Source organism: Agelaius tricolor, unplaced genomic scaffold (assembly GCF_023055355.1).
Source record: "Agelaius tricolor isolate 1412-34295 unplaced genomic scaffold, bAgeTri1.0.p SCAF_18, whole genome shotgun sequence".
Lineage (NCBI taxonomy): Eukaryota > Metazoa > Chordata > Aves > Passeriformes > Icteridae > Agelaius > Agelaius tricolor.
The window spans coordinates 18,103,770-18,129,776 of NW_027269278.1; the positions used below are offsets into that span (position 1 = coordinate 18,103,770).

The following is a 26,007-nucleotide window of genomic DNA, read 5'->3' on the forward strand; positions in this document are numbered from 1 at the left end:
TCAGCAGAGAGGCACAGAGCCTCAGCTGGAGTGACAGACCAAAGAGAACACACTCACTTTGCTTTCCTCTCTTTATCACCTCTGCTTCGAGTTATTTGATCAGGCAATTCAACAAACATGCAGAAATTCAGGGAATAGCTCCATGTTGGGAGAAGAAATTTCCCTGCCAATTTAAATAGACTATTAGAGTATTGTTTCCTACTTTAAATTAAAAATTAAAGTAAATGGTTCATGCTACAGTGACTCACAAAGCCAGCCTCTTCCATTATTTCCTCCTTTATTGGGTCTTACATTTGGTTTTAAGCAGTGATTTACTGTCCTGCTGCAGCCCCACCACCTTCCCTCACCCAGGGGGTTTTTCTTCTCCCAGCTGCAGCCCCAGAAGAAAGTCTTTGAGCTCTGTTGTTTTGATAATTTTATTTCTGTGTTCACCCTCAGTTTGTCATTCCTGGCAGATCCATGTGTGGAGCTGGGCTCTGTAGGATCAGGAGCAGGATTGGGATCAGGACTGGGATCAGGAGCAGGATTGGCATCAGGAGCAGGCAGGCTGCAGGCTCAGGCCATGGCAGGGTGGATGTGTCCCATGCTGTCTCTCACCAGTGTCTGTTGGATGGTGGAAATGGTGGTGGGGAGTGCTGGCAGCCCCTGGGGTGGTACAGGCAGGGCTGAGGGTTTCCCAGGGAGGTTGTGGAATTTCAGGTCCTGTCTGGAGAGGGATAAATGTGCTGCTGCAGTTTTGGAGAGGGACGCCAGGAGCCTTTAAAGCCCCACTGGACTGGCTCCCAGGTCCAGGGAAGAACCTTGTGCCACATCCCAGGATTGCCAAGAAACCTCTGCAGCCACCCTGGGCTTAGAGAAGTCTCTCTGGGAGAGGAGGGATGGGACTGTGTCCCCTTTCTGCTGCTTTCCCCGGAGCTCAGGGTCTGTGCTGCCCCACAGTGTGCTCAGGTGCAAGTGGGGGATTGAAGGGGGTCTCAGCTCAGGGATGTCCCAGTCCTTAAAGCTCCAGGCAGTGGTGCCTGAGCCAGTCCTGGCACGAAGCCACCGCCCTTGTTCGGAGCGCCCGGGCAGTGTCAAACCTCTTTCAGAGAGGAGGAGCGCCAGGCACGGCTGTGTTACAGTTATTTTAAAAATAAAGATGACACTGTCATTTAAAATTAGGCTGGTTTTGATGTGTTGAGAGCCCGTGTTCGTCAGCAGACGTTGGGAGGAGGAAGGGCGTGTGTTCTGGCCGGGCTCCAGGCAGGGCTGCCGGAGGAGGATGTGCAAGTTGTTGCTCAAGCATCCCAGAAAACTTGGGGGAAGCTTAGAGCAGTACAAGTTTTCACTTTTAATCAGTTATTTGGGTGATCCCAACATGTCTGCTTCGCTGGGCCCACTTAGAAACGCCGCTCTGGGAGACTTTAGGCGCTTTAGTTATTCCAGAAATGCATTTTGTTGGAGCAGTTGACCTTTAGCTGTGTTATTCCGAGGCTGCTTCGCATCTGACACGCTCGGCTCCCCTCGCTGCCCCACGGCCCCAGAGTGGCTGCTGCTGCATTCCCGGCTCTGGGTGAGCCATGGGAAGCTGGCAGTTTGACCCAGGTGATTTTCCCGCATCCTGACCCAGGTGATTGTTTCCTTGGGTGACAAACAGGGTTATATAACTGCGCTGAGCTCAGCAGCCCAGCTGGCTGGCGGGGAGCCCGGCTGGCCTCGGCTCCAGGGGCCCTTGGGAATGCCTGCACTTGTAATAAAATGTGGGCTTGCTTTTAATTAGAACCATCCTTCAGCTAGCTCCGAGAGACAGAGGAGCAGGACCCATGTAAGGGATTCAAGCCCCCCAGATGCTGCGTTTGTGATAGATTTTTCTTTTCTGTCCTTTGATCGGGCCCAGGGTATAGGTTTGAAGCTGGAATTTATGTTGGAAGGAAGGAGCAGGAGAGAGAAAGGGGGACACGAGGTGGGAGATGGCTCTGACTGTGATGAACAGTAGGTTGGGAGGAAAGGAAGGAAGGAAGGAAGGAAGGAGCTGCCAGGGTCCCTGGCCACCCTCTTCCAAATGAACAGCTTCGTCTGCATGACATAAACCAGCATTTCACAGTGGGTTTCTGCTGCCCTGCCAAGTTCTCCACTTGGGAAAGTAAGGCAGAATTTTCCTTCCCCTCCTGCTGCAGAGAGGTTTGCAGGGATGTGGGCTGGGAGAGATCATACTCCTATCTATATCCTTCTGGCTCTCAGAGCAGGGCAGGTTATTTCTAACCACAACACAGTGTAGTCTAGCTCTGAAAATCCTGCTTGTAGTACGAAAACCTGGCTCTCAGACAGAAATAGAACAGGGTTGATAAGGCAGAGCCAGAAACAAGGGTTGATTTCATCAAGGTTGCCAGGTGTCCTGCTTTTAACAAGGAAACAGGCTTTTTGTACACGGGCTTTGCTGGGATGCTGCTCCAGGGCTGTGTCCCAGGGAAGCAGCTCCACAGTGCTGAGCTCAGGGGCAGGTCTGGAGGGTCCACCTCCCTCTTCTCTCCTTCCTTCTCTCCATCCTTGCTCTGAGCCCTTCCCTGCTGCTGCAGGACAGGGTACAGGGTGCCCCCCTGCCCCACTCTGGGGATCTCTGGTGCCAGAGCTCCAGCCCTGCTCTGGCCACCCCTGTGCCCGTGGAGGGCCCTGCAGGACAGGCTGCAGACTGTGGGGACACCATCAGGCACATCCCTGGTGCCCTTGTGAGAAAGGCATCAAGAGGAAGGGCTTGTTCCTTCTGTTGCAGGGCAGGTGAGGTGTGGGGAGGGATGTGTGGGGTCCCCAGCTCTCCCTGCTCAGGCAGGGCTCTCTGGGGTGCTCTGGGTGCTGCAGACACCCAGCAGCAGCTGAGTCAGTCAGGGTGGCCAGACTCCAGCTGGAGCTCTGCTCTTCAGTCCATTTGCCCTTATAAAAGGGTTGCAAAACACTCATGTGGAATGTCTATGCTCCTCCTGCCCATGGCTCCCCAGGCTGCCCCAGCGTGGCTGGGAAGCCACTTAGGCTACCAGTTCTGAGGGAATGTCATATCTATTTATACCCCTTGGGCTTGTGCATCTCTTGAGCTGAAAGTTGAAAGACTCATTCCTGGCTGTTTTGAGGATTTCTGAATATGAATCACAAGGAAATTGCATAACACTGCAGCATTTCCTCCCATTGCTCTGGACCTTGCAAACACCCCTCTCCCCCAGGGAGACCAGGGAACTCTGGCAGGACTGGCCCATTCTGAGAGTCCAAATGGAAACTCTGGCTGGGAGGGAAGGTCCCAGCACCAGGGAAGGGAGTGTGAGGTGGAATCTTCCAGGCCAGGGCTTGGAGTTGAAATCCTCCTTCCATGGAGATCCCCCTCTCTGCAAAGCAGGGCTGCTGGCCTCCTGCTCTCAGTGCTTCCCTTAAACCCCTCTTTCCTCTGAGCAGCTGGGCAATCCTTTCCTCTAGATTTTAGCCATCAGGCAGAATTTCATTCCAGTGTTGGAATTTGAAGGATTTTGGGAACTGTGCTGAACACTGTGCAGCCTCCAAGGGATGCAGCTTAGGTTGGGCCATTTTGGATTTTAAGCTTTAAAGGAAAGTGAATGAAACTTGAAATGAAGCAAGTGCCTTAGGAAATCATAGCCCATGTCTTGTGGAGGTTAATGAGCACCATGGGCAACAGCGTGACCTCTGAAATGAGGAAATAAAAATGAAATTGTGCAACATCATCTTTTTGTAGTTCCCCTTCCAACCCCAGCTACTTCCTTTTCCTTTTCTTTTCCCACAGCCCAGTGTCATCCCAAACCATTCTCATACCCATTTGCTCTTTGCACATCATGTGTGCAAAGTTTGTTTAGGATCAGGTTGGAAAACTGATGGGTTGAATTCTTCTTGATTTATCTGTGCGCAAGCAGGAAGTGCATCGGATGATGAGGAGTGGCTGTAGGACTGTTTCAGGCCCTGGGTGGTGTCTGAGGGCTGTTTCAGGCTCTGGATGGTGTCTGAGGGATGTTTCAGGCTCTGGGTAGTGTCTGAGGGATGTTTCAGGCCCTGGATGCTGTCTGAGGGCTGTTTCAGGCTCTGGATGGTGGCTCTTGGTGGCTGTAGGAGTATTTTCGGCTCTCAGTGATGGCCATCAGTGGTTGTGGAGGTGGTTGAGGCTCCAGATGGTGGCTGTCAGTGGCTGTAGGAGTGTTTGAGGCTCCAGATGGTGTCTTTCAAAGGGTTTCTGATGAGGAAAATCCGCAGCTGACGTTTGCATGATGCACAGCTCCAGTGTTGGGCTGCGTGGTAGTGGCAGGACTGAATTTGGAGGGGGCAGGAGCAGGTGCAGCACCTGCATTGCTGCTCCTGCCCAGGCTTTGGTCCATGAGGAGTTGGGGACGTGGATCCAGGAGCCAGCAGTGGGGGTGTGTGAGTGACCCCAGCTCATCCCTGGGCTCCAGGGGAGCAGGGAGCTGCCTCCCGGGCCATGTGTTCCTCTGCCACACCCTCCAGCATCTCAGAGCTCTTAATCATCCCTATAAAACCATTTCCTCTGCAAAACAAAGCGTGCATTTGGTGAAATGTCTCAGCAAAGGAAATAACTGGTTCTTTGATGAATTATCTTAAATATCAAGTTCATAATTGAGCATAGTGCAAGTGTCAAAGTAGTCATGAGTTGTAACTGCTCTCATAAAATTTATCTTTTTGGATTACTTACAGATGCATCTTGGAATTTTTCAATAATAGCTTGCAAAGGTCTTCTTTAAGCTTCCAGACAGCAATTACCCTGCAGGAATGAAGCAGCAGTGGCTTCTGCTAAAAAAAATTATACAATCTGGTTTTGTTCAGGATATTTGATCATCTGCAGTAGGAGTTTAGAAAACTAAGTACAAGACATCAAGGTCTGTAAGTTTTGTACTATCTCCATAAATATTGTTTCTATACACATAATTTCTGAAACTGCCTGGGAGAATATTTTGGCTCTGGAAATACAATCAAAAGGGAATAATTAGTGAGAGTGAGGTGCTGAAGCATGGCAGTGCTGCAGGGCAGGGATTTGTCTCCCTGTTAGTCACTGGTCCCAGTTCTGGGAGTTTTATAACCCAGCCTGTTCCCACACGTGTCCACGGGCCACAGCCCCTTCACCTCCCAGCAATGTTTCTTCCCTCTGATTTCCCACCCTTTGTCAGTGACTAATGCTGGAAAGTGAAAGAAGCTTTTTATTTCACGAGCCACTCTCTGGGTGGGTTTGGGGCTGTTTCCTCCAGAGTGTGTTAACAACAGGACAAACAGCGTGTGGGCATAAAAATACACTCATTTATTGGTGTTTTACTGTCTGGCCTGTGCTGGGCCGTGTGTGTGTGTGCAGAGCTCCTGCCTGCCCTGTGCTGGGCGCAGCTCAGAGCTGTGTGCTGGATGCTGTCACCCTGGCAGTGGCACTGTGCTGTCCCCCCGTGCTGCCCTGGCCCAGGGCTGGCTGGGAGAGGCAGCCGCAGCCTGGGCATGGCAATGGTGCAAACACATCTGAGAGGGAGGAGGTGAGGGCAGGGGAAATCAAATCCAGCCTTGGCAGCTGTGTGGGAGAGGGTTCAGAAGAGCTTTTCCAAGGTGCTCCCAGCCCGTCTCTCCCAGGACAGAGGTGCTGCAGCAGCCCTGGGCTCAGTGCTGTGTGTGCTGTGGGAATAGCAAGAACCTCTGTAGGATTCTGCACCTTTTCCTGGGGGGAGATTGATCCACTCACGTGTATGAGACTGAATCTTCAAGTGCATCTTGTGCTTTAAGCCCTGCCTGTTATCAGAGCTGTTTTGGAAGGAGTGGAATATCAGCATCCTAGGGCCAGGCTGGGCAGGAGAACCTTTGCCAAGGCACGAGCCCAAGGGGCCCAGCAGAGCAGGGGTGACCCTTGGGCCACTGGAGGAGCCTCATCCTGGAGCTCTTACACAGCAGCCCTTTCCTCAGACTTGGAAACTTTCTCTTACAGAAAAATCTCCCTCTAAAAGATTTGAGGCAGAATAGGAGAAGTATTTTTGAAAAAGGAAGGAATATTACAGACTTGGGGCATGGCTAAAACCCTGCTGGTGTGGAGCTGTGTTAGAGGATTAACAGAGACAAGGGATAAAAGGTTTGTCCTTGATAAGAAGGGTGTAGGGTGGCAGTATCTCTGTGTTTTATGGCTGCTGTTGACCTTTGTGTGAAACTTCCCTCTTGCTGTGTGCACACTTTGCAATTAATGGCAAAGGCATATTGTGTTTCCTTGTCTGCCCTTTTCCCTTGTTTTAAGAGCAGCCTCTGGTGATAACAACCTCTGCTGTTTCATGGATCCAGACTGGAAGAGCAAATGTGCAGGCAGAGGGTGTTCCTGGAGCTGCTGTGCTGTGCTAGGAGTTGGAATGGTTTGGGTTGGAAGGACCCTAAGGCCATGGGCAGGAACACCTCCCAGGCTGCTCCAAGCCTGACCCTTGGCTGTGTTTGGTGTTACCTGGGGGTGAGCCAGGGCACAGATCTGTGTGTGATGCCAGGTTTGGTGACTGTGAGTGACAGGCTGAGCCCCCAGAAGAGGCTCTGAGGCTGGAGGGAGAACTTCCCTAGGCAAGGCTGGCTGTGCTGGGGCACTGCTGCCCGGGGAGCCTGCGGGTGTTTTCCTTCCCTCTTCCCACTTATTTAATTTTCTTGATATAAACACTGTTCCTAGAGGAGAACTCTCTTGCTGACTGCAGCTGCTTTTGCTGCTGAATCATCCCCCACTTGCCAGATGTGGCTGATGGATTTTCTCTGCAAACAATCCTCTCTGCTTGGTCTGGTGTCACACAGCCAGGTGTCCTGGGAGGGGGACAGGGAAGGAGCTCCTTGGAGGGGCCAGTCCCTGCCCAAAGCCCAGCTTTGAGCTGCTCCACTGGATTTGTGCTTCCCTGAGCACGTGCTGGGTGGTGGAGCTGGTCCAAGGTGTCCTGCCGTGCTCCAGCTGGTGCCCAGCTCAGGAGTGGCCTGGGTTTGGGTCACCTCCAGGGAAGGGATCTGTTTATGTGCCCTGCTGCTGGCATGCCTGTGCTGCTGTTCACAGGGGTCCCAGGAGCAGGGGAGAGACGAGAATCTTGACTCCATGTTTCAGAGGGCTGATTTATTATTTTATCATATATATTATATTAAAAGAAAATGATATATTAGAACTGTACTAAAAGAATAGAAGAAAGGATTTCATCAGAAGGCCAGCAAGGAATAGCAAGGAATGGAATGATTGTGACTGACCAGAGAGTCTGAGACAGCTGGACTGTGATTGGCCATTAATTAGAAACAACCACATGAGATCAATCAAAGATGCACCTGTTGCATTCCACAGCAGCAGATAACCATTGGTTACATTTCATTTCTGAGGCCTCTCAGCTTCTCAGGAGAACAATCCTATCAAGAAGGATTTTTCCTAAGACGTGTCCGTGACACACGCCCTGTGACACACAGGGTGCTGGCTGGGTTTGGTGCTGGGGTGAGCAGCAGGGAGTGCCAGCAGTGCCAGCAGTGCCCGAGCCTGGCTCTGACCCCCTGAGAGCACCCCAGGCAGCTCCCCAGGCCTGGAGCTCCTGGGGCAGGGACCCCAGCAGGGACCCTGGGGAAGCACAGAGCACCCCTGGTGCCAGGGCTGGGATGGCTGCAGCAGAGCCCTGCCCTCAGCCTCCCCCCGTTGCTGCTGGGTGTTGCTATCAACATGGCCTTTGGAGGCTTGCCCTGCTGGCTATTTTGGGAGGCAGCATGTGATGCAGGCAGCTCCCCTTGCAGGGGGCTCCCAGCCCTGCTCCCCAGAGCCCCAGCAGCCTTGTGTCCTGCTCCTGTGCCCCCTCAGCCACATCCAGGCTGCTGCTGGAGCCCTGGGCTGTGTGGGAGGGCTCCTGCTGGCACTCTGAGCACTGGAGGATTATTCTAAACCATTTTACTCTGTTGAGCTGCAGAAATACAACCTGTCTGAGGGCTGATCTTCTTACAGCTGCTGTTGGTATTATCCTGGGCTTTTAAAGTGCCCTCACATGGGGATTAAAACCTTCTGCCAGTGTTTTCCCTTTTTATTGTGTCCACTGAGATGTCCCTTTGCTCTCCAGCAGCCAAGCTGAGGTGATGGGGTGGGAGGAGGAGTGTGGATGTTGGAAGGCTGGAGAGGCTTGGGATGGGATGGAGCCCTGGTGTGGCTGTGCTGGGAGCAGTGCTGGGTGCACTCAGTGCCTCATCCTGCTGCACTGCTTGTGCTCTCTGCATTAAGGACATTTCTTTTCCTCTTCTCTTTACCTGACTTGTTTGCTCAGGCTGTACCTGAGGAGGGTGGTGCCTGCTCCCTGCCCCAGCTGCACCTACCAGGGGCTCCTGCAGTGCCCATAAGGGAATTGCCTGCTTTGCTCTGAGTTTACATCCTCTGTGTGTGCCTTGCAGGAGAGGAGTCAGAATCATGGAACAGTTTGGGTTGGAAGGGACCTTTAAAGGCGCTCCAGTCCAACCCCACCTCCATTTTGTTTAGAAGCCTCTAATTTCTGTTTTTACCTGGTCCATCCCATTTGCATTCTTTCATTTTAAGAGCATTCCTAGGCAGTATTTTAAATAAAGAGAGCTATTATATTTAACTGCAGAGCTGGGCCAGCCCAACATTTGTGTGCAGGAGGTCGTGGTGGTGTTTGGGGACCTGGCTGCTGGCAGCAGCCACGCTGTGGTGGCACCACTGCAGCCAGGGTCTTCACAAGGCTTTCTGCTTGTGTTTTGCAGGTGTACAACTCCAACAAGGACAACCAGAGCGAAGGCAGTGAGTATTTCTTGTCCAGCCTGGCCCCTGAAGGTGGCTGAGCTGTGGGAGGGTCAGCAGGAGATGCTGGTGACACTGGGCTGGGCTCCCCAGGGCTGGGGGCTGGCAGGGCTCAATGTGGGGACCCCAGGGAGAGCCGAGTGTGGCACCCAGCAGGGACCAGGGGCAGAAACCTGCAGGTGGGACCTGGGCTGTGGGGAGCAGTGCCAGGCAGGCCCTGCATCCCCCAGGGTGTGTCCCCTCCTGCCCCACACCGTGTCCCCACCCCAATGGCACTGCAGGGTGGCCTGGGCGCCTCTCCTGAAGTTCAGCAGGGATCAGGTGACACCTGGGACCAAGCAGCTCTTGTCTCTGAGCCAGAATGTGCAGGGTGAGTGTGTCTTTCCAAGGGGGAATTGGAGCAGAAATACAGGAGCAAGGAGGTCCTGCCTTGTCAAGATTGTCAACAAGAGCCCTTAAAAATAAAAATCTTTTTATTGTGGTTCAGGCAATCAAAGCTCTGGGTCAGGAAAGCACTTGTTTTTCTTCCTAGAGGAGCAGTTGCACCTGGTCCTGCCTCTTATGTCCTGTGTTTTAAAACCCTTAATTGAGCCATTTCCCAGTAGGTTGGATTTGCCATAACTGCAATTCTGCAGCCCCAGTCCCTTCCCTCCTTCCCTCAGAGCCAGCAGCCAGGCAGGGCCAGGCCTGGGTTGCTGTTCAGTGCTTGGTTCATTTTGGGGCTGCTTCAGACACGCCATTTTCCTCTGCAGCCCCAGCATTTCTCTCTCAGTAACTGGTATAATTTGCAGCTGATGTTCCTCACACCCATTCCATCCCTTGCACAAAGCAGTCTCTGCCCCCTCTGTGGTTTCCCCTTCCCTCTGACCCTCTCTGCCATCAGCTGCACATCCCTCCTTTCCTGCCTGGTCACCTGCTCTGTGCCTCCCAGGTGGTGCAGCAGAGCCCAGGGCTGTGCTGAGCTGGGCAGGGCAGCGTGGCCACTGCCCCTGGGGTGGGAGCCCAGGGTGACTCAGCTCCATGAGCTGTCAGTGCTCTGGGTCCCTGCACGCAGCTCTGTACCTGCTGCTGTGCTCAGGAGACCATTTGGTCTCGCTCAAAAATGAGAATGGCCCTCCCTGTCTGTCCCTGTGTGTGCTCCCTGGTTCTGGGAGCACCCCTGGCTGGAGGTGTTTCTGAACCTTCTGCTTGGGCTGGGGCTGGTGTGTGCAGGGGGCTGGTGTGTGTGTGTGTGCACAGGGCTGGTGTGTGTGTGTGCACAGGGCTGGTGTGTGTGTGTGTGCACAGGGCTGGTGTGTGTGTGCACAGGGCTGGTGTGTGCACAGGGCTGGTGTGTGTGTGCACAGGGCTGGTGTGTGTGTGCACAGGGCTGGTGTGTGTGTGTGCACAGGGCTGGTGTGTGTGTGTGTGCACAGGGCTGGTGTGTGCAGGGGGCTGGTGTGTGTGTGCACAGGGCTGGTGTGTGCACAGGGCTGGTGTGTGTGTGCACAGGGCTGGTGTGTGTGTGTGCACAGGGCTGGTGTGTGTGTGCACAGGGCTGGTGTGTGTGTGTGTGCACAGGGCTGGTGTGTGTGTGTGCACAGGGCTGGTGTGTGTGTGCACAGGGCTGGTGTGTGTGTGCACAGGGCTGGCTGCTGCAGCCTCACCGAGTCCCTGTTCAGAACTCTGCCTGCTCCCCAGGCCCTCAGAAATGGATCCAGCTGCAGGCTGCCTGGCTGCCAGCAGCCCTTGATCCAGGCTTTCCTGCAGGGCCTGCAGTCAGTGTGGGCATGGAGTGGGTCTGGGTGCAGTTCCTGACCCTGGCAGCCTCCACACCTCTGCTTCCTGCCTGGACTCTGGGGCCTGGCAGTGCCTCCCAGTGCTCTGCTGGCACTCTCAGGACTCTGTGGTTTTGCAGAGCTCCTGGGTTTTCTGTCCTGCTGTGTGGCCAGATGGCCGTGGGGCTGTGGGTGATGTACCTGGTGTGCTGTGCAGGGGGAGGAGGCTGCCAGAGGGGCTGAGTGCTGTCACTGAGCCATTGGGGCCAGGGCAATTTAGATGCTGTACTTTGCTAACCAGGAGGACTTGCCCTGCTCCATGGAAACAAATCCTCCAGGCCATTTGTGCTCATTGCATGGAACAGCACGAAATTCCTCCTTTCCCTTCCTCCTCACCATTTCACTCTCCATCTTCCACATCCACTGCTGAGTCTCTTTGGCTGTCCTGTCTGCTGTGCCCTTTTCTGGGTGCTCTGGCCCTTCCCAGCAATCACAGTCATGGAATCACAGAATATTTTGGGTTGGAAGGGCTCTAAAGCTCCTCTCTTCCCCTCCCTGCCATGGCAGGGACACCTCCCACTGTCCCAGTTTGCTCCCAGCCCTGTCCAGCCTGGCCTTGGGCACTGCCAGGGATCCAGGGGCAGCCCCAGCTGCTCTGGGCACCCTGTGCCAGGGCCTCACCACCCTCATTGTAAAAAATTTCTTCCATTTCTCTAACCTAATCTGACCCTCAATCTTCCTTTCCCAATCTTGGCAGCTCACTGGTAGTTAGAGCCCTGAAAACTCATTTCTGGTGAGACTTGAAAGCTCATTCCTCTGGTCTCTGCTTCATGATTCCCCCCCTCCTCTGTGGTTCTTATTTCCAAAATGTCTTTGAAAGAATTCAAGCCTGAGGTGGTTGCGTGGCCCAGTGTGGTGGGGAGGCAGAGGAGCTGCTTTGACCTTGCCCTGCCCTGCCCCACAGCTGGAGCCAGGCTGACAGAGCTGATCCAGCCCCTGTCCCCTTCCCTTGACACTGATGTGTCATACACCAGTGTGAAGGGAGGGAATTAATGGATTAAATAGAAATAATCTGCCAGGCAAAAATAGAATGGGATGAGAGCAGTTGAGTAGCCCTTGGAATGTGATGCTGCTGAAGGTCAGGTGAGCGTGGGGGCGTGTGGGAGCAGCTGCTGTCCAGGTGTGTGCGTCCCCTGTGCTGATGTGAAATGTTCTGGATGGGTCCCAGCCTGGGCAGGGCAGCTGCTGCTGCTGGAGGAAGAGCCTGCACACGTGTGGTGGCCTGGAGCTGAGCCTCACACCTGCCCTGGGCACGGAGAGCTCAAGGGAGGCTCTTCCACTTGGCCTCAGCCTGGCAGGGACAGCTCAGATTGGAAGGCAAGGGAGGATTTCTGCTCTGGAAGGGCTGTCCAGCCTTGGCACATCTGGCCGGGGCAGGGGTGCCCATGCCTGGAGGGGTTTCACAGCCATGTGGCTCCTGGGGACAGAGGTTGGTGCTGGGGACATGCTTGGGCTTGATGACCTTGGGGGCTTTTCAAACCCAGATGATTCCATGGATCTGTGATCCCAGATGGAATCCCAGATGATTCCATGGATCTGTGATCTGGACAGCAGCAGGTCCAGATCTGCCTTTGATCTGGGCCATTGCTGAACTGAATCATGTGGTAAATGGCTGAGATAAAGAGCAGATGCTCTGAGAGAAGGGAAACCAAGCTTTTACAATGCTCATTAGAAGTTAAGTTTAAGGATGAATAAAGGCACTTTGGAAATTTAATCAGATATTATTTCTGGATATAACTACTGCAAATAAATCCCCAACCTTTCCTGATCCAGAGCTTGACAGTGAGTGGAAGAGCTTGTTCATCTGCTCAGGGGGATTATGCCAGGTCACTTCATCCAGAGGCACTGCTGGGTCTCCTCCTGCTGCTGCTGCTGCTGCTGCAGGGAGGGGGGATCCCAGCCCTGCCTGGCCCTGGGGTGCTGGGCCCTGCAGGGTTATGGAATCATGGAATAGGTTGGGCTGGAAAGGACCTTGAAGCTGATCCAGTTCCTGCTGTGGGCAGGGACACCTTGCACTATCCCAGGTTGCTCCAAGCCCTGTCCAGCCTGGCCTTAGGGGCCCAAACATGCAAGGGGCTGAGGGAAACCTGCTGATCTGTGGGGTGTGCTGGCAGAGAGCCTGAGGCAGTGATCCACACTGTCAGCACCACACAGGGATGCCCACAGGTCGGGGTCACACTGTGCCAAGCCAAGGCTGATCAGGCCTGCTGAGCTGGGTTTGCTGCAGCAAGACAGTTTGCACAGCATGGTTTTGAGCTGCTCAGGTCCCCTTGTGTTTGTCAGTGGTCTGGGAATGGCAGCTGTGCCCTGCTGATGGATGATGGCACCTTGGGTTTTTGCTGCATCCATGCTGGGAGCCCTGAGGGTGCCCAGCAAAGGGCCCTGCAGCCTCTGCATTGTCCTCACGTGCTGTGGCACAGCCATCCTGCACTCGTGTGCTTGTGTTGGCTCAGCACTGCAGCCTGCTTGCCCAGAAAAACAGAATGGAGCTGTTTTCCTTTGCACTGCTGTGGGTCCTCGTGCCACTCACCAGACAAAGCCCAGCCCCAGCAGAGGGCTCAGAGCAAGGGCTTAGGAAGGGCTGGGAGCTGGCAGCTGCCCATGGGGCAGGGGAGCAGGGAATGCAAAGGAGGGGAGCTGCTCGTGCCTTGCAGAGGGCGCTGCCAGCCTGGGCTCAGCTCCCTGCCCTGCACTGAACGAGCTGTGTCTCCCCCATCACAGCATTCCTGGAGTCTGGAGCCTTTGCCCACCCTTCCCTGAGGGGCTCCTGCCCTGTGGAAGGTTTTCCAGACCTTTCTCTAGGGAGGAACTAATTTTCCAGAACAAATAGCTGGCTGTTGGCAGTGTTTTCCAGGCAGTGGTGGAAAGCTCTCTGTAGGGTGAATTCTTCCGGCAGGTGTTGGGGTCCCTGGATTAGTAATTCCTTGAATTTAGAAGTGAAAACTTGCATTGGCACAGGTGAATTGAGTTGTACATCCCATTCACTCTTGTCTTTTAGCTCTCGCTCTTGGGCAGAAGCAAGACACCTCATGTGCCATTTTCAGGGATTTGTTGTGTCCAAATGCCCAATTTCATTTCTTTCCAAGCAACCCGTTGTCAACTTTCCAGACAAATTTGGGTTATCTCACCTTGATCCTAAATTAATTTTGTCCATCTGCAGTGGTGGATGCCTGGCAGAGCCCAGGGCTTGGTTCAGAGGGATGTGGAGGCTGGAATGCTGATCAGTGTCTGTGTTCGCCCGGGTTACAGCTGGTACAAGCTGCTGTACTTGTGTTTTCTGGCCTCATTTATCTCCTGCTGGTCTGGGCAGTGGTGCATTGCTGGGATGGTTCAGCAGGAGCCTGGTGCTCCCTGTGAGGGCCTGCCCTGCCAGCTGTTCACCCTGCTCTCTGCCCTTCCCCTGCAGCTGCCCAGCTGGACAGCATCGGCTTCAGCATCATCAAGAAGTGCATCCACGCTGTGGAAACAAGAGGTAGGGCAGCCTCGGGCTGGGCTTGCTCTGGGGCAGCTGCTGGCAGTGGAGCAGTTGCTTTCCTGCCCTTTTCATGGACACAATGATTCATGAGCCCTGGGACCCACATCAGATGAGCCCATGACGTGCTGGGGCCGATGAGAGAAGCGTCTGCCCCACGGCTGGGCCAGCAGGACTCACAGACATGGGGCAGAGTGAGCAAATTACACCCTGGGACAGGACCAAAGGGGGTGTTCAGCATCCTTCCTGCAGGAATGCTGCCAAGCACGTCCTCTCATGTGGGACTGTGTCCCCAAAGCCTCTGTGAGGCTCCTTGTACACAGTGGGGTTGTCCCAGCCCTGCAGAGGGAGGTCAGATGCAAAAGGCTCACACCTCAACCTCAAGGACTTAACACAGTAAAATTTTCCCAGATTGCCCTGGTTAAGTGCAGATCCTGCATGGGGCTGCCATGGCTGTGGGAAGGAGGAAAAGTGTCCTTAGATCCTTGTTCCTGAGCTAACTGGGGGTAACACTTCTAATGAAAGGATTCATGATAACCTTGATATTAACCCCAAATTTTACCATCTTCTGTGGCTTTGTATTTGACAGGTGAGAAAGTTTCATTGGCTTTGCTATTTGAGAAGGCAAAGAAGTGGAAGTAACCTCAGCAGCTCTTGTGACCTTGTGCTAACAGGTTCCTTGTTTTCCCAGGGATCAATGAGCAGGGGCTCTACCGGATCGTGGGGGTGAACTCCAGGGTGCAGAAGCTGCTGAGCATCTTGATGGGTGAGTGCCTGGAATTTGGTAAAGGCAGGCGGGCTGTGCTGCTTTGAGGCCTTGCCAAGCAGGAGCAGGGGCTCCTGTCAGGGTCCCTAATGGTGCTGACTGTGCCCTTAGGACCGTGTCGAGGCCGGGAGGTCCTGGGCACCGTGGGCAGGTCTGAAGGTAGGACTTGTGTGGGACTGGCTTCACCAGGTCCTGCTGCAGTCACTGGTGTCCTGCTCACACATGCTCTGAGCTCTGGCAGCCTTCCCAAATGCAAACCAAAATCTTCAAAGAAATAGCTGAAAGCTTTGGCTTTTCATCTCCTACCTGCCCCCTTGTTCCCAGCACCCTTTGAAATTATTTTCTCTGGATGTTGCATGCTGCCTGTGGCTGTTCTTGCTTTCCCCACGGACTTTCTTGTGCCTGTTTATCTCAGCCTTGCCCAGAGTTTTCCAGCATGTGTTTCCCTCGTGACTGGGGCCTTGGATCCTGCAGTTCTGGATGCTCCAAGCTGCTGGCTCTTGGCACAGCAGAGGTTTGCTCTGGCTGTGGGGACAGGACCATTTCAGCCCTGACCTCACAGGCAGCATTTCCATCCCACAGCTGCAGCCCTGGACCAGTCTGTCCATCTGTCCAGACATGCCTGAGACACAACAGTGGAAGAGAGAGCTGGGCTGGAGCAGGGCAGCTGCCCTTGGCCAGTCCTGTGTGATGCTGCTCAGACTTGGCAAAACCACAGATGAAATAGCTGCAGGAATAGGGAAACAAATGCTCACTAATTTGTTAGTGCCCTATTGAATGTGTTTGTTACTCCTTGGGGAAAATGCGTGGCATTTCTGGTCATCTTCTTTCCCTTCACTTACTGTCTTTCCTTTTCTACATGATTTCCTTTTCCTTGTCCTCACAAAACTCCAGTGCTCCATTCTCTGCATATTTCTTCTTGCAGGTTTTTCATCTGTCGTGTTTCAACATCTTTCCCTTCTCCTATTCCAATTCCTCCTTCTTTTCCCACCATTAAGGTGTTCAGTGAGCAAAGCCCACGGTGGCTGTTACAGCTGTCAGTGTTAACCTGTGGAAAACAGATAATGCAGGTGACTGGAGTGGGAGGGCACAGCTCCAAATCTGGGTGCAGGGCACCTCTTTGCTCCTGTGGCATTTGGAAAGTTCACTGCAGTCACGGGACTGGTGGCTGGTGCTGTTATTAGAGGGGTTTGGCACAGGCTGGGCATGTGAAGGTGCCCTGCAGCCCAGGGCTGTGGGGAGCCAGCGCTGTCCTGGGGCACACAGGGTGGCACAGGGACAGCCCTGGGCCAGGAGCTCTGCTGACAGGAACAGGCTGGCTTGGTGCCCCGGGGCAGGTCCTGGCAGGTCACAGCTCAGTGATGCTCAACACCACATCCCACAGGTGGCAGGGCCACGGGCCCCCTTCTCCTGTCACAGAGGTGTCAGTGCTGGTGTCAGTCCCCAGGCTGTGACAGATGGCAGAACTGGCCTGGGTGAGGAGCTCTGCAGAGCTGGGAGGGATTCAGTTCTGGACAGCATCCAGCATCCATTATCTCCTCAGCCACTGAAGCCACTCAGCTGTCGCCCCTGTGTCTCATAAGGAGGTGATAAATGGCTGGTGCTTTTCCTTTGTCCTGGTGTGTCCTCCTGGCTTGGTGGGGCTGGAAGCCCTGCTGGAGGCAGGCAGGGCTGGCAGTGGGACCCCTTTTGGGAATCCCCCATGGTGTCTGTCCATCCTTGGGGTGCTCTGCAAACCCATGACCCCATAATTTCTCCAAATTGTGGGGGATTAAATCTCCATCACCCCCGGTGTTTGGGCTGTGTGTGGAGTCAGTGTCACAGGAAACGTGTCCCTTGTCAAACCCCATCTGTTCCCGCTGCCCTCGGGCTCCTCGTGAATGGAGGAGCCAAACTGTGCTCCCACTGTCAGGTTTCCCTTATATTTAGAAATGAATGTGGGCAGCCTCACTGCTTCACATACAGCTGAAATGGCAAAAAGATCGAGTTTCCCTGAGCTGCTGTCAGGGCACTGCTGGGGAGGGCTTTGGCAGGGTGTCCTGCAGGAGGGCACTGCTGGGGCAGGGGCAGCCCCAGCCCCTGGCTTGGGTTTCAGGGCAGATCTTGCTGGGGTCTGGACTGGGGTGATGCCAGGGCTGGTGGGGAGCAGATCCTGTCCCCAGCATTCACTGGTACCATGTGCCATCAAAATGAGGACAAATAATGGGACAAAACCCCACAAATAACCAAACTCTCATCAGTGGGAGCTCCCATGAGAGGGTTTATTGTGGCACTTTGGGGCCCCAGCAGGTCTGAACTCTGCAGAAGGTGAGTTACAGCATCTGATCTGCTCTTGCTCCTTTGCCATAAGAGCTGGGAGTGGGGCTCCTTCCAGCCCCTCACTGCTGGGATGTGTCATCCCTGAGGCTGTTGGGAAGCCTCTCCAGGATAATCCCACTGGGGTGATGAGGTGCTTCCCCAGGCTGTGCCCCTCACCCTGGAGAAATGTGAGAGGCATCAGAGCAGGGCTTGGCAGCAAAAAGCAGCTGCAGGGTTAATGCTGCCCGTGGCTGTGGGTGCTTTTCCAGCCCCTGGTTCCACGTGGCCCCAGTTTCTGGGGAAGGGTGTCCTTGTGGGAGGCAGGGCTGGCACAGCACCCCTGCCTGGGGACAGATGCTGCAGCTGCTGCAGCTCCTTGCAGACTCATACATGTGAAGGTCAAGGGGAGCTGATTAACTGCTCTGAGCCCTTTCATGGGGCCGACTGTGGAATTTCACCTCGTGTTCCATGATCCTGCCTAGAAACTGCTGGCTGAGCCTTTGCAAAGACACACTGCTTGTTCTGCTTTGGGTAAAAAGTTTCATGTAAAAAAATGATGGAGCTTCTAGGGGGTTTTGTTCGTTTATTTTATTTTATTTTATTTTTTTTACTATGCCAAACTTATCTTGACTCCTTATCTTAAAATTCTCTCCTTGTAAAGGCAGTGCTGTAGGAAGTTTCCTGGGCACTGAGTCAGGAGGATGGAGGTCATTTGTGTGATTGCTGAGACACACATGATCTTTGTGTGAATATGCATTTCTTATGTATTTACCTTTCCAAGCGCCTCTTGATGTTTTTTTAAATTAAAATAAACCCTTTGCCCTGAGGGAAAGCTGAGCTCTATTCACAGCATTCTTTTAACTAGGTTAAAAATTGCCCAATGCTTACACGGGGCTTTAAAACTCAAAGGTGCATTATTTGTGTCTGTGAAGAGGCAAAAAGCCCCCGAGCTGAGCCCGTGGGAGCAGACGGTGTTAGCAGCTGTGGCTGTGTCACCCTGGGCCTTGGGGACAGTGGGAGCCCTGGCACCCCAGGGACACCTGGCACGGGGGGACCCCCACAGGGACCCCCACAGGGGGGCTCAGCTGGGGGAGGATCCTGGCTGAGTTGCCAGGATGGAGTTAGCAAAGACCATTGGAGCAGCATCCAGGCAGGAGAGGTCAGCACATGGGGCACTTCCATGCTGGGCTTTCCATGGCCTTGCCTGGGTGCTCCTGGACTTGGTTTGGTGTTCCTGGCCTCGGTTTGGTGCTCCTGGCCTTGGTTTGGTGTTCCTGGCCTTGGTTGGGTGCTCCTGGCCTCAGTTTGGTGTTCCTGGCCTTGCCTTGGTGCTCCTGGCCTCAGTTTGGTGCTCCTGGTTTCAGTTGGGTGTTCCTGGCCTCAATTGGGTGTTCCTGGCCTCAATTGGGTGTTCCTGGCCTTGCCTTGGTGCTCCTGGCCTCAGTTTGGTGTTCTTGGCCTCGGTTGGGTGTTCCTGGCCTTGGTTGGGTGTTCCCGGCCTCGCCTTGGTGCTCCTGGTTTCAGTTTAGTGCTCCTGGCCTCAGTTTGGTGCTCCTGGCTTCAGTTTGGTGTTCCTGGCCTTGCCTTGGTGCTCCTGGCCTCAGTTTGGTGCTCCTGGCTTCAGTTTGGTGCTCCTGGCCTTGGCCGGGTGCTCCTGGCCCCAGCTGCGAGCTGTCACCATCTGGGTGTCAGTGGTGTGCCTGAGCCCACTGCCACTGGCCTGCTGGTGGCTCTGCAGGTGGCTCTGCAGGTGGCTGTGGCTGTATTTGCCAGCCAAGGGCTGCGTGGGGAGGTGGCTGTAGGGTGACAGTGCTGCCCATTGTGGGGAGGAGCGTCCCTGGTCCCTGTGTCTGTGCCTGGCTGTCACTGCTGTCCCTGAGCACCTCGGGCTGCTGTGCCTGCTGTCCTGGCACACTCCAAGCCACACTACCCTGTCCTTCTGTCCTTGCTCAGGATGGGGGATTCCCTTTTCCTCCTCTTGTCCCGTGTCACTGAGTCTGGCCTGTCCTGCAGCCCCACACCTCTGCAGATGTGTCCTGAGCTGGGAATAGCAAATAAAATGGGGTGTGATGGTCTCCCCACACAGCTGAGCTGGCATGACCTGGAATTGTCTTCAGTTTCCTTCAGTTACTGTTTTTTTGTCTTTTTCCATAGATCCCAAGACAGCCACAGAGACAGACACAGAGATCTGTGCAGAATGGGAGATCAAGACCATTACTAGTGCACTGAAAACGTACCTGAGGTAAGGAGAAAAGCCTCACCTGGCTTCAGGAGGGTTTGGGGCTGGCCTGGGATTTTACTGCCTGTTATGGCAGACTCTTAACAACAGCATTTTTATAGAAACAGAGCAGAAACTGCTCTTAGGGAATTTATTCTGGGTTTTCCCTGGCTTTCCAGTATGTTTGAGTAGGATCTGGGGAACACATTCAGCTCTGACAGATGCACATATTATACAGACATGATTTTAAAAGCTCATTCTTGCATCCCCTGCCTTGATTTAAGCTTTTCCCTGAGCTTTTCCCAGAGGACTTCCACCTTCTGAGCACGTGGCAGAAGGGGAGGGCAGTGCAGTGCAAGGGCAGGGGCTGAAGAGCTTTTCCAGACCTGGTGCTGAGCTTTATTGTAGTTCTGATTTGTGTGTGTCAGGCGAGCCAGTATCACCCTGGGGATCTTCCCCACAGGATTGGGTGTTGGCAGGCAGCAGCATCTCATTACCCACAACGTGCTCCTACCTGTTGTGACCGCAGCTCCTTGCTCTCAGCAACTGTTGTGTGCTGGGTTGTGTTTGAGGGAGCACAAGAGAGAGCCTAAATCCAATTAGGGGGATAAGGGTAATTAGCCTGGTGGATCTCAGCCTAGAAAAATCACAGAATTTTGCGTGATTGGCAACCTTTGCTCCAGAGTCTGAACTGTTGGCTAAGCAAAGAGGAATGTGGGCAGCACCAGTGTGTCCCTCTGAAGGGATGCAGCAGTGGGAGGGGACAGTGGGAATGGGGATTGGGAAAGTTTTACAGCTAGGCTTGTTTATCTTTTCAATTTATTTTCAAAGTTCCTTGGAAGTCATGGGCTCAGCAATGCACTGAAGCTGTGTTACTGAAGGAATGCTAAAATTAAAGATTAATTTAGTGGTGAATAAATCAAAGGTCCTTGCATAGATCTTACTCCTTCTGAGGGGGAATTAATTAGAGTTGGTGTTGCTTAATTCTGCCCTTTTCAAAATGGAGCTGAGTTTATTGTAGGGGCAAAGCTTTCTCAGTGTGGATTGTGTTCCTCAGATGTGTTTTGTGCCTGTTTCCTTTTTATCTTCCAGAATGCTCCCGGGGCCCCTGATGATGTACCAGTTTCAAAGGAGCTTCATCAAAGCAGCGAGTGAGTCTGTTGGTGTTTATGGCTCCCACAGAGGAGCCTCTCTGCCAGTGGCTGCCATCCCCCTGCCCTGCTGCCTCCCCGGGGCTGTGTCCTGGCCAGCAGAGCAGGGCTGGAGCAGGGGCAGGCTGGTGTTGGGGGTGACAGAGGAGGAGGGAGCGCGGGTGGTGCCGGAAGCGGCGCTGGCAGCTCCCGTGGCTGGGACCATTGGCTGCTGTTGAGCTGCACCATGGGGTCTGGGGGCTTTGAGGGGCTCCCTGCTGCTTCACACGTTTGGGCCATGTCTCCTTCACTGCCCAGAGGAAGGGGCTTTGCTGGGAGCAGGGGATTTTCTGTTGGCAGTCATGCAGGCTGTGGATATGGGAGTGGGATGTCAGGAGGGCACCTTGGCCATGGCAGTGCTGGCCTCCTCCAGCAGCTCCCACTTAGCACCATGGACCCAAGCAGCCTGTGGAGCAGCAGATGCTCCAGCCTGGCCTGCACTGGGCACACTGAACATGGGAATGTGCCCATATTCCATCCCTGGAATCACTCTGGTTGCATCCAGCCCTGCCCTGCTCACCATGCTGTTCACGTGGTGTCTGCTCTCAGCTCACTGCAGCATCTGCAGTGCCTGGCTGTGGGATGGAGCAGCTCCCTGGGATGTCTGTCAGGGACAGTGTTATGCCTCTTCCCATAACAACCCCCTAATGTGGAGATAAATCATCTTCTATTCCCCATGCAGAACTAGAGAATCAGGAGTCCAGGGTGTCGGAGATCCACAGCCTCGTTCATCGGCTCCCGGAGAAAAACAGGCAGATGCTGCACTTGCTCATGAACCATTTGGCAAAGTACGTTTATGACTGATGTGTTTTTCTCTCCTTTTTCCATTTCCTCTGAAAGTTAATAGTGGTGGAAAAGTTTCCTTGTGTGTGTGTGGTGTTGAGTCATTTCTGGTTGGCAACGGGAAACCGCATGTGAGTGAAGTGCGGGCCGAGAGAGCGAGAGGGGTGGGAGGGAGGATGAGGGAGGGAGGGATGAAGGACAGGAGCTTCCCAGCCAGCCCCAGCCTCATAGAAGAACCAGGAACCATTCCCTCCTGGGAACCTTGTGTTGCTTTGGATGGCCTGGAGTGGGTTTGGCTCCCCAGGCTGTCCAGGAGGCAGAGTGGAGCTCCTCACGTGGTTTCAGAGCAAACCTGCCATTGAAGGACTAAAAGTGATTTCTTTATGCAACAAATGACTGCTCTGGGGCGTATTTTCTGCCTTTTCTGCCTGATGAATCAATATTTTTGTGTTACCTTGAAACTTTGTGAGGGCGAAGGAATGGGATAATTTTTTTTTCTTTCGGTGGTAGAGCTGACCTGTAATTTCCTATCTTCTTCCTGCTCTTGCAGGTTCCCATGGAAACCTTTGATTAGTGTTTTAGAAGTGAAAGCATCATCAGGTGTTCGTGGCAGCCTCAAGGCTGCAGGGTTGGACCTGCCCTTGCTGTTTGCACCAGTGCTGCAGGAGCAGCAGGGCTGAGGCAGGTCTGGGAAAGCTGGGGAATGACTTAATTGGGATAACTGCTCAGGAGGAGATCTGCAAGAATCCAAGTTATCTGTCTAAAAGAAAAAATAACAGATGATACTTGAAATAGGCTTAAACACAACTCCAGATGCTTTCTTGTCGCCAGATCTTGTGTCTGCTCCATGGGGTCCCTGGCAAGGCTGTTAGAAACCAAATGCCTGGTTTAGGTGTTGGTTTCAAACCTTCTGCATTTACAGCCTGAAGCCAAGGCCCTGTGGTTCCAGGTGCACCCATCAGCCAGATGGGATTGCCCAGAGAAGCAATGCCCCTGGGTCCCTGGAAGTGTCCCAAGCCAGGGTGGATGGGGCTTGGAGCACCCTGGGATAGTGGGAGGTGTCCCTGCCCATGGCAAGGAGTGGAACTGGGTGAGCCTTAAGGTCCCTTCCTATCCAAACTGTTCTGGGATTCAGTGATTTTGTATGTGCAGGGAATCTGTAATTGCTGCAGTGTTTTCCATCTAAAGGAAAAACCTGGTGATGGAGTAGAGATGTGGAGGTTTACAGTGGGGTTTGTGCTGCTTTAGCGGGGAAGGAATTCAAACCAAACAAACAGTGTGTGTGGTGGTGTGTGCTATTTTAGGAAGAGAAACAGCTCATAGTGTTATTTAATAGGAAAAAAATTATCTCAGAGAAGGGCAGGAAGCTGAGGAGCGAGAGCCTGCTGAGCTCCCCAGCCCTGGTGGCACTCCTGGGGGATCCTGGGCTGTGGGGGCAGAGGCACAGCCAGCCCCAGGTGAGGGCTCACAGCATCCACAGCCAGCCCCAGGTGAGGGCTCACAGCATCCACAGCCAGCCCCAGGTGAGGGCTCACAGCATCCCTCTGGGGCTCTGATCAGGAGCAGCCCCCTGATCACGGAGCTGTGCCCATTGCCCTGACCCAGGAGCAGTGCCCTGATCCAGGAGTGCCCATTGCCCTGACCCAGGAGCAGTGCCCTGATCCAGGGGGAATGCCCTGATCCAGGAGTGCCCATTGCCCTGATCCACGGGGAATGCCCTGATCCAGGGGGAATGCCCTGATCCAGGAGTGCCCATTACCCTGATCCAGGGGAAATGCCCTGATCCAGGAGTGCCCATTACCCTGATCCAGGGGAAATGCCCTGATCCAGGAGTGCCCATTGCCCTGATCCAGGGGGAATGCCCTGATCCAGGAGTGCCCATTGCCCTGATCCACGGGGAATGCCCTGATCCAGGAGTGCCCATGGGGCAGCCAGGGCCAGGGTTTGTGTCCATTACTCTCTGAAAGAGCTGCTTGAGGCTGCAGTGCCACTGAGCCAGATTAAAGACAAGAATGGAGAGAAAGCTTCACATCTGCAGCAGATGTTTGGAGGGAGGGGCTGTGCTGCAGGAGGGACAGGCCTGGCTGCCCCAGGGGGATGCTGCAGAGGGTGGGACCTGCTGGGTCTGGTGCTGCTGAGAGCAGGGCACCCCCAGCCAGCAGGGGCACAGCCAAGGGCCTCTGGCTGCCCCTGCCAACCTGGGCTGCCCTGCTTGCAGGGGTTTGGCTCCTCTGTTTCTGTCTGGGTTTTTTATTTTAAGTAACGTATGAATAATCAAGATTTGCATGTTTATCAGATGAGCTAAAAAAATATTTCTCACAATCTAGCTGTGGAGATTTCTGACACTAAAACCAGAACTTGGGCTGAGTCGGTCAAGTAAAGAAAGAGCCTGTCTTGGGTGGTTTCTGACTTCTGTTTTTGGGGTGTACGTGCTCTGCTGCACTGATGGGGGATGTGGGGCTCCTCATGTGATGAAGCTGCAGTTTTTATTAACAGTAATAAAACTGGTAAGAAAGCTGAAATGTTCAAAAATAGCAATTATTAAGCCCAGTATCAGACAGGATAAGTGCCTTGGAGGTGGTTCAGCAGTGAATCATGTGGTGGGTCCCGTGGCAGCTGGGGGCCACAGAATTGGGGTGCAGCAAGAGGGGCACAGAGGAGGGAGAGGACAAATCTCAGGAACAGGCACAGACAGGGTACAGAGTGAGGAGCCTTTTGATAGACAATTATTTCAATTTCTGCCTCTTACTGCATCTCCAAGCCCATTTGTGCTGCCTTCTGCCTCATGTCCACATGTCCAGGCAATTGTTCACTGTGGCCCAGGGAGCAGGAGCTGTCCCCATCCCTGCTCCTTTTAGCTGGAAAGTCTGGGATTCTGTGATTAAACCAATTTGTTTTAATGCCAAATAAGTCAAAGTGAAACAAGTTGCCTGTGGTACTGCTGGGCTGGTGGTTGCTGTGCCAGGGCTGCTGCTGAAGTGGAGCTGGTTACAGAAAATTGCCATTTTTGTTAGTGGAGCTGCAATATCATCCCTGTCTCCTTCTTCTTTTGTAATGTACTTTCTCACCCAGGAGTCAATGCTGTGGAGGTGCAGAGCAGGGGGATTTCACTCTGATTATATTTCAAGCATTTAGGGAATTATTTTTCATGCATGGCCAAAATTTGACACCTGAGCTTTGCTTTGTTCTTGTGGCAGCAAGTCCGGGCTCTCCAGCACAGATGGTGCCAGGCTCATACCCCTTCTGTGGGGCTCCCAGACCCTTCTGTGGGTTGGCATGGCTGGCACTGCCCCACACACCCCCTGATCCACACACCCACTGCTCTTGTGCCAAGGTCAGGCCACGGAGGAGGTGCAGCCGAGCTGGGTGTACGTGTGTTTAGCAGAATTAATTATCTCTAATCACTCCCAGCTGTGGCCTGGCCAACACCAGCTGGTTCTCTTTGGTTTTGCTGTGGCGGTGTTTTCTAGTTTACGTGTTTTAACCAAGATGACAGTGATTGTTATCTCCTGCACAAATTGTTGCTGTTTATCAGGGCCATGGTTTCCATGGGCTCTGCAGGGCAGCTGCTCGTGGGGATCCAGCAAACCCTCGCTGGGGCAGGGGCTGGACACGGAGCCTGGCATGTTCTGGAGGGCTCGCTGCTCAACCAGGGATTGCTGGCAAAGGAGGAGAAGAAGAGATTCCTGCAGCTCTTGTGCCTAGAAATGCAGCGGGGCTCGTTCCGCTCGGTGCGAGCAGCTCCGCGCCGAGCCGGGGCCGCGCTGCCCTGCAGGGCCCTGCAGGAGCTGCTCCAGTGCTCACCACGCTGCCTCTGTGCCCAACAGCCCCAGGACCCTGCAGGGCACCTGTGCGGGGCCAGGGGTGGCAGCTCCCCCAGGAATGTGCTTTTCCCTGGGCTGCTTTCCCCCGAAGGTGCAGCCGGCAAGGAGGCTGACGCCTCTTGGCACAGCAGGTCTGATTTCATCCCTGTGGCAGCTGTTTATGCTGCTGTCTGGTAACTATTCATTGGCTTGATTTATGTATTGCTTCCAGTAAGTCATTCTTGTCCAGGACGTTCTGGAAATTTCCACTAGCCACTGAGGCCTCTGAGATGCCCCTCTCTCGTGGGCTGCTCGCCTGGTTTGGCTGCCAGAAGCACACAGGGAGCTGTGTGAGCTGGTGTGGCTGGGCCAGGCAATGGGCCTCCTTGCTGCCTTTGGGAATGCCATTTTTATGTCCAGTGCCTCTTTCTGATCCTTTTGGGTCGTGGCAGTGCTGCATCCAGGCAAAGCCATGGAGTTCAAGTGACCCAAAGGATCTGGGTGCTCCAATGGGTGCTAAAAGGGAGGTGATGTGGAAGGAGACTCCCTGTAGGCACATGCTGCCTTGCAGGACAGGGAGGATCCTGCCTGGGGCTTGCCTGTCCTGGGTCAGGTTCACACTGTGCTCTTTCACCCCTTTTCCTTTTTCCTTGTTGGAATGAGTTGGGCTTTAAGGTCCCTTCCACGCCAACCCATTCTGTTGTTCCATGATTCTGTGATTTGTGCTCTGGAGCTGGAGGTGCCAGAGCCTTGTGGGGAGCAGCAGCACCTTTGGTTTCCCCTTTGCTCTCCTCTCCCTCAGGTGTTTTGGTGGGGGAGCCAGTGATGCTTCCGCAGAGGCGAGACAGCCCTGCAGGACTCTGTGCCTGCCCTTGCCAACTCTGCCTCCCTCTCACTCCTCTGCCTTTGTTTTTAATATAAGATAT

The 26,007-nt window shown here is 53.9% G+C and overlaps 1 protein-coding gene across 3 annotated transcripts in view; it reads left to right on the forward strand.

Moving 5' to 3' along the window:
- Positions 1-26,007, forward strand: part of ARHGAP26 (Rho GTPase activating protein 26) — a 104,466-nt gene that overhangs the window by 42,647 nt on the left and 35,812 nt on the right. For all 3 annotated transcript variants that reach the window (XM_071443668.1, XM_071443669.1, XM_071443667.1), the window contains exons 12-17: positions 8,698-8,734; positions 13,958-14,023; positions 14,715-14,789; positions 19,242-19,329; positions 20,398-20,456; positions 21,178-21,283. In XM_071443668.1, coding sequence (XP_071299769.1) covers positions 8,698-8,734; positions 13,958-14,023; positions 14,715-14,789; positions 19,242-19,329; positions 20,398-20,456; positions 21,178-21,283 — 431 coding nt within the window. The remainder of the gene's footprint in view (positions 1-8,697; positions 8,735-13,957; positions 14,024-14,714; positions 14,790-19,241; positions 19,330-20,397; positions 20,457-21,177; positions 21,284-26,007) is intronic.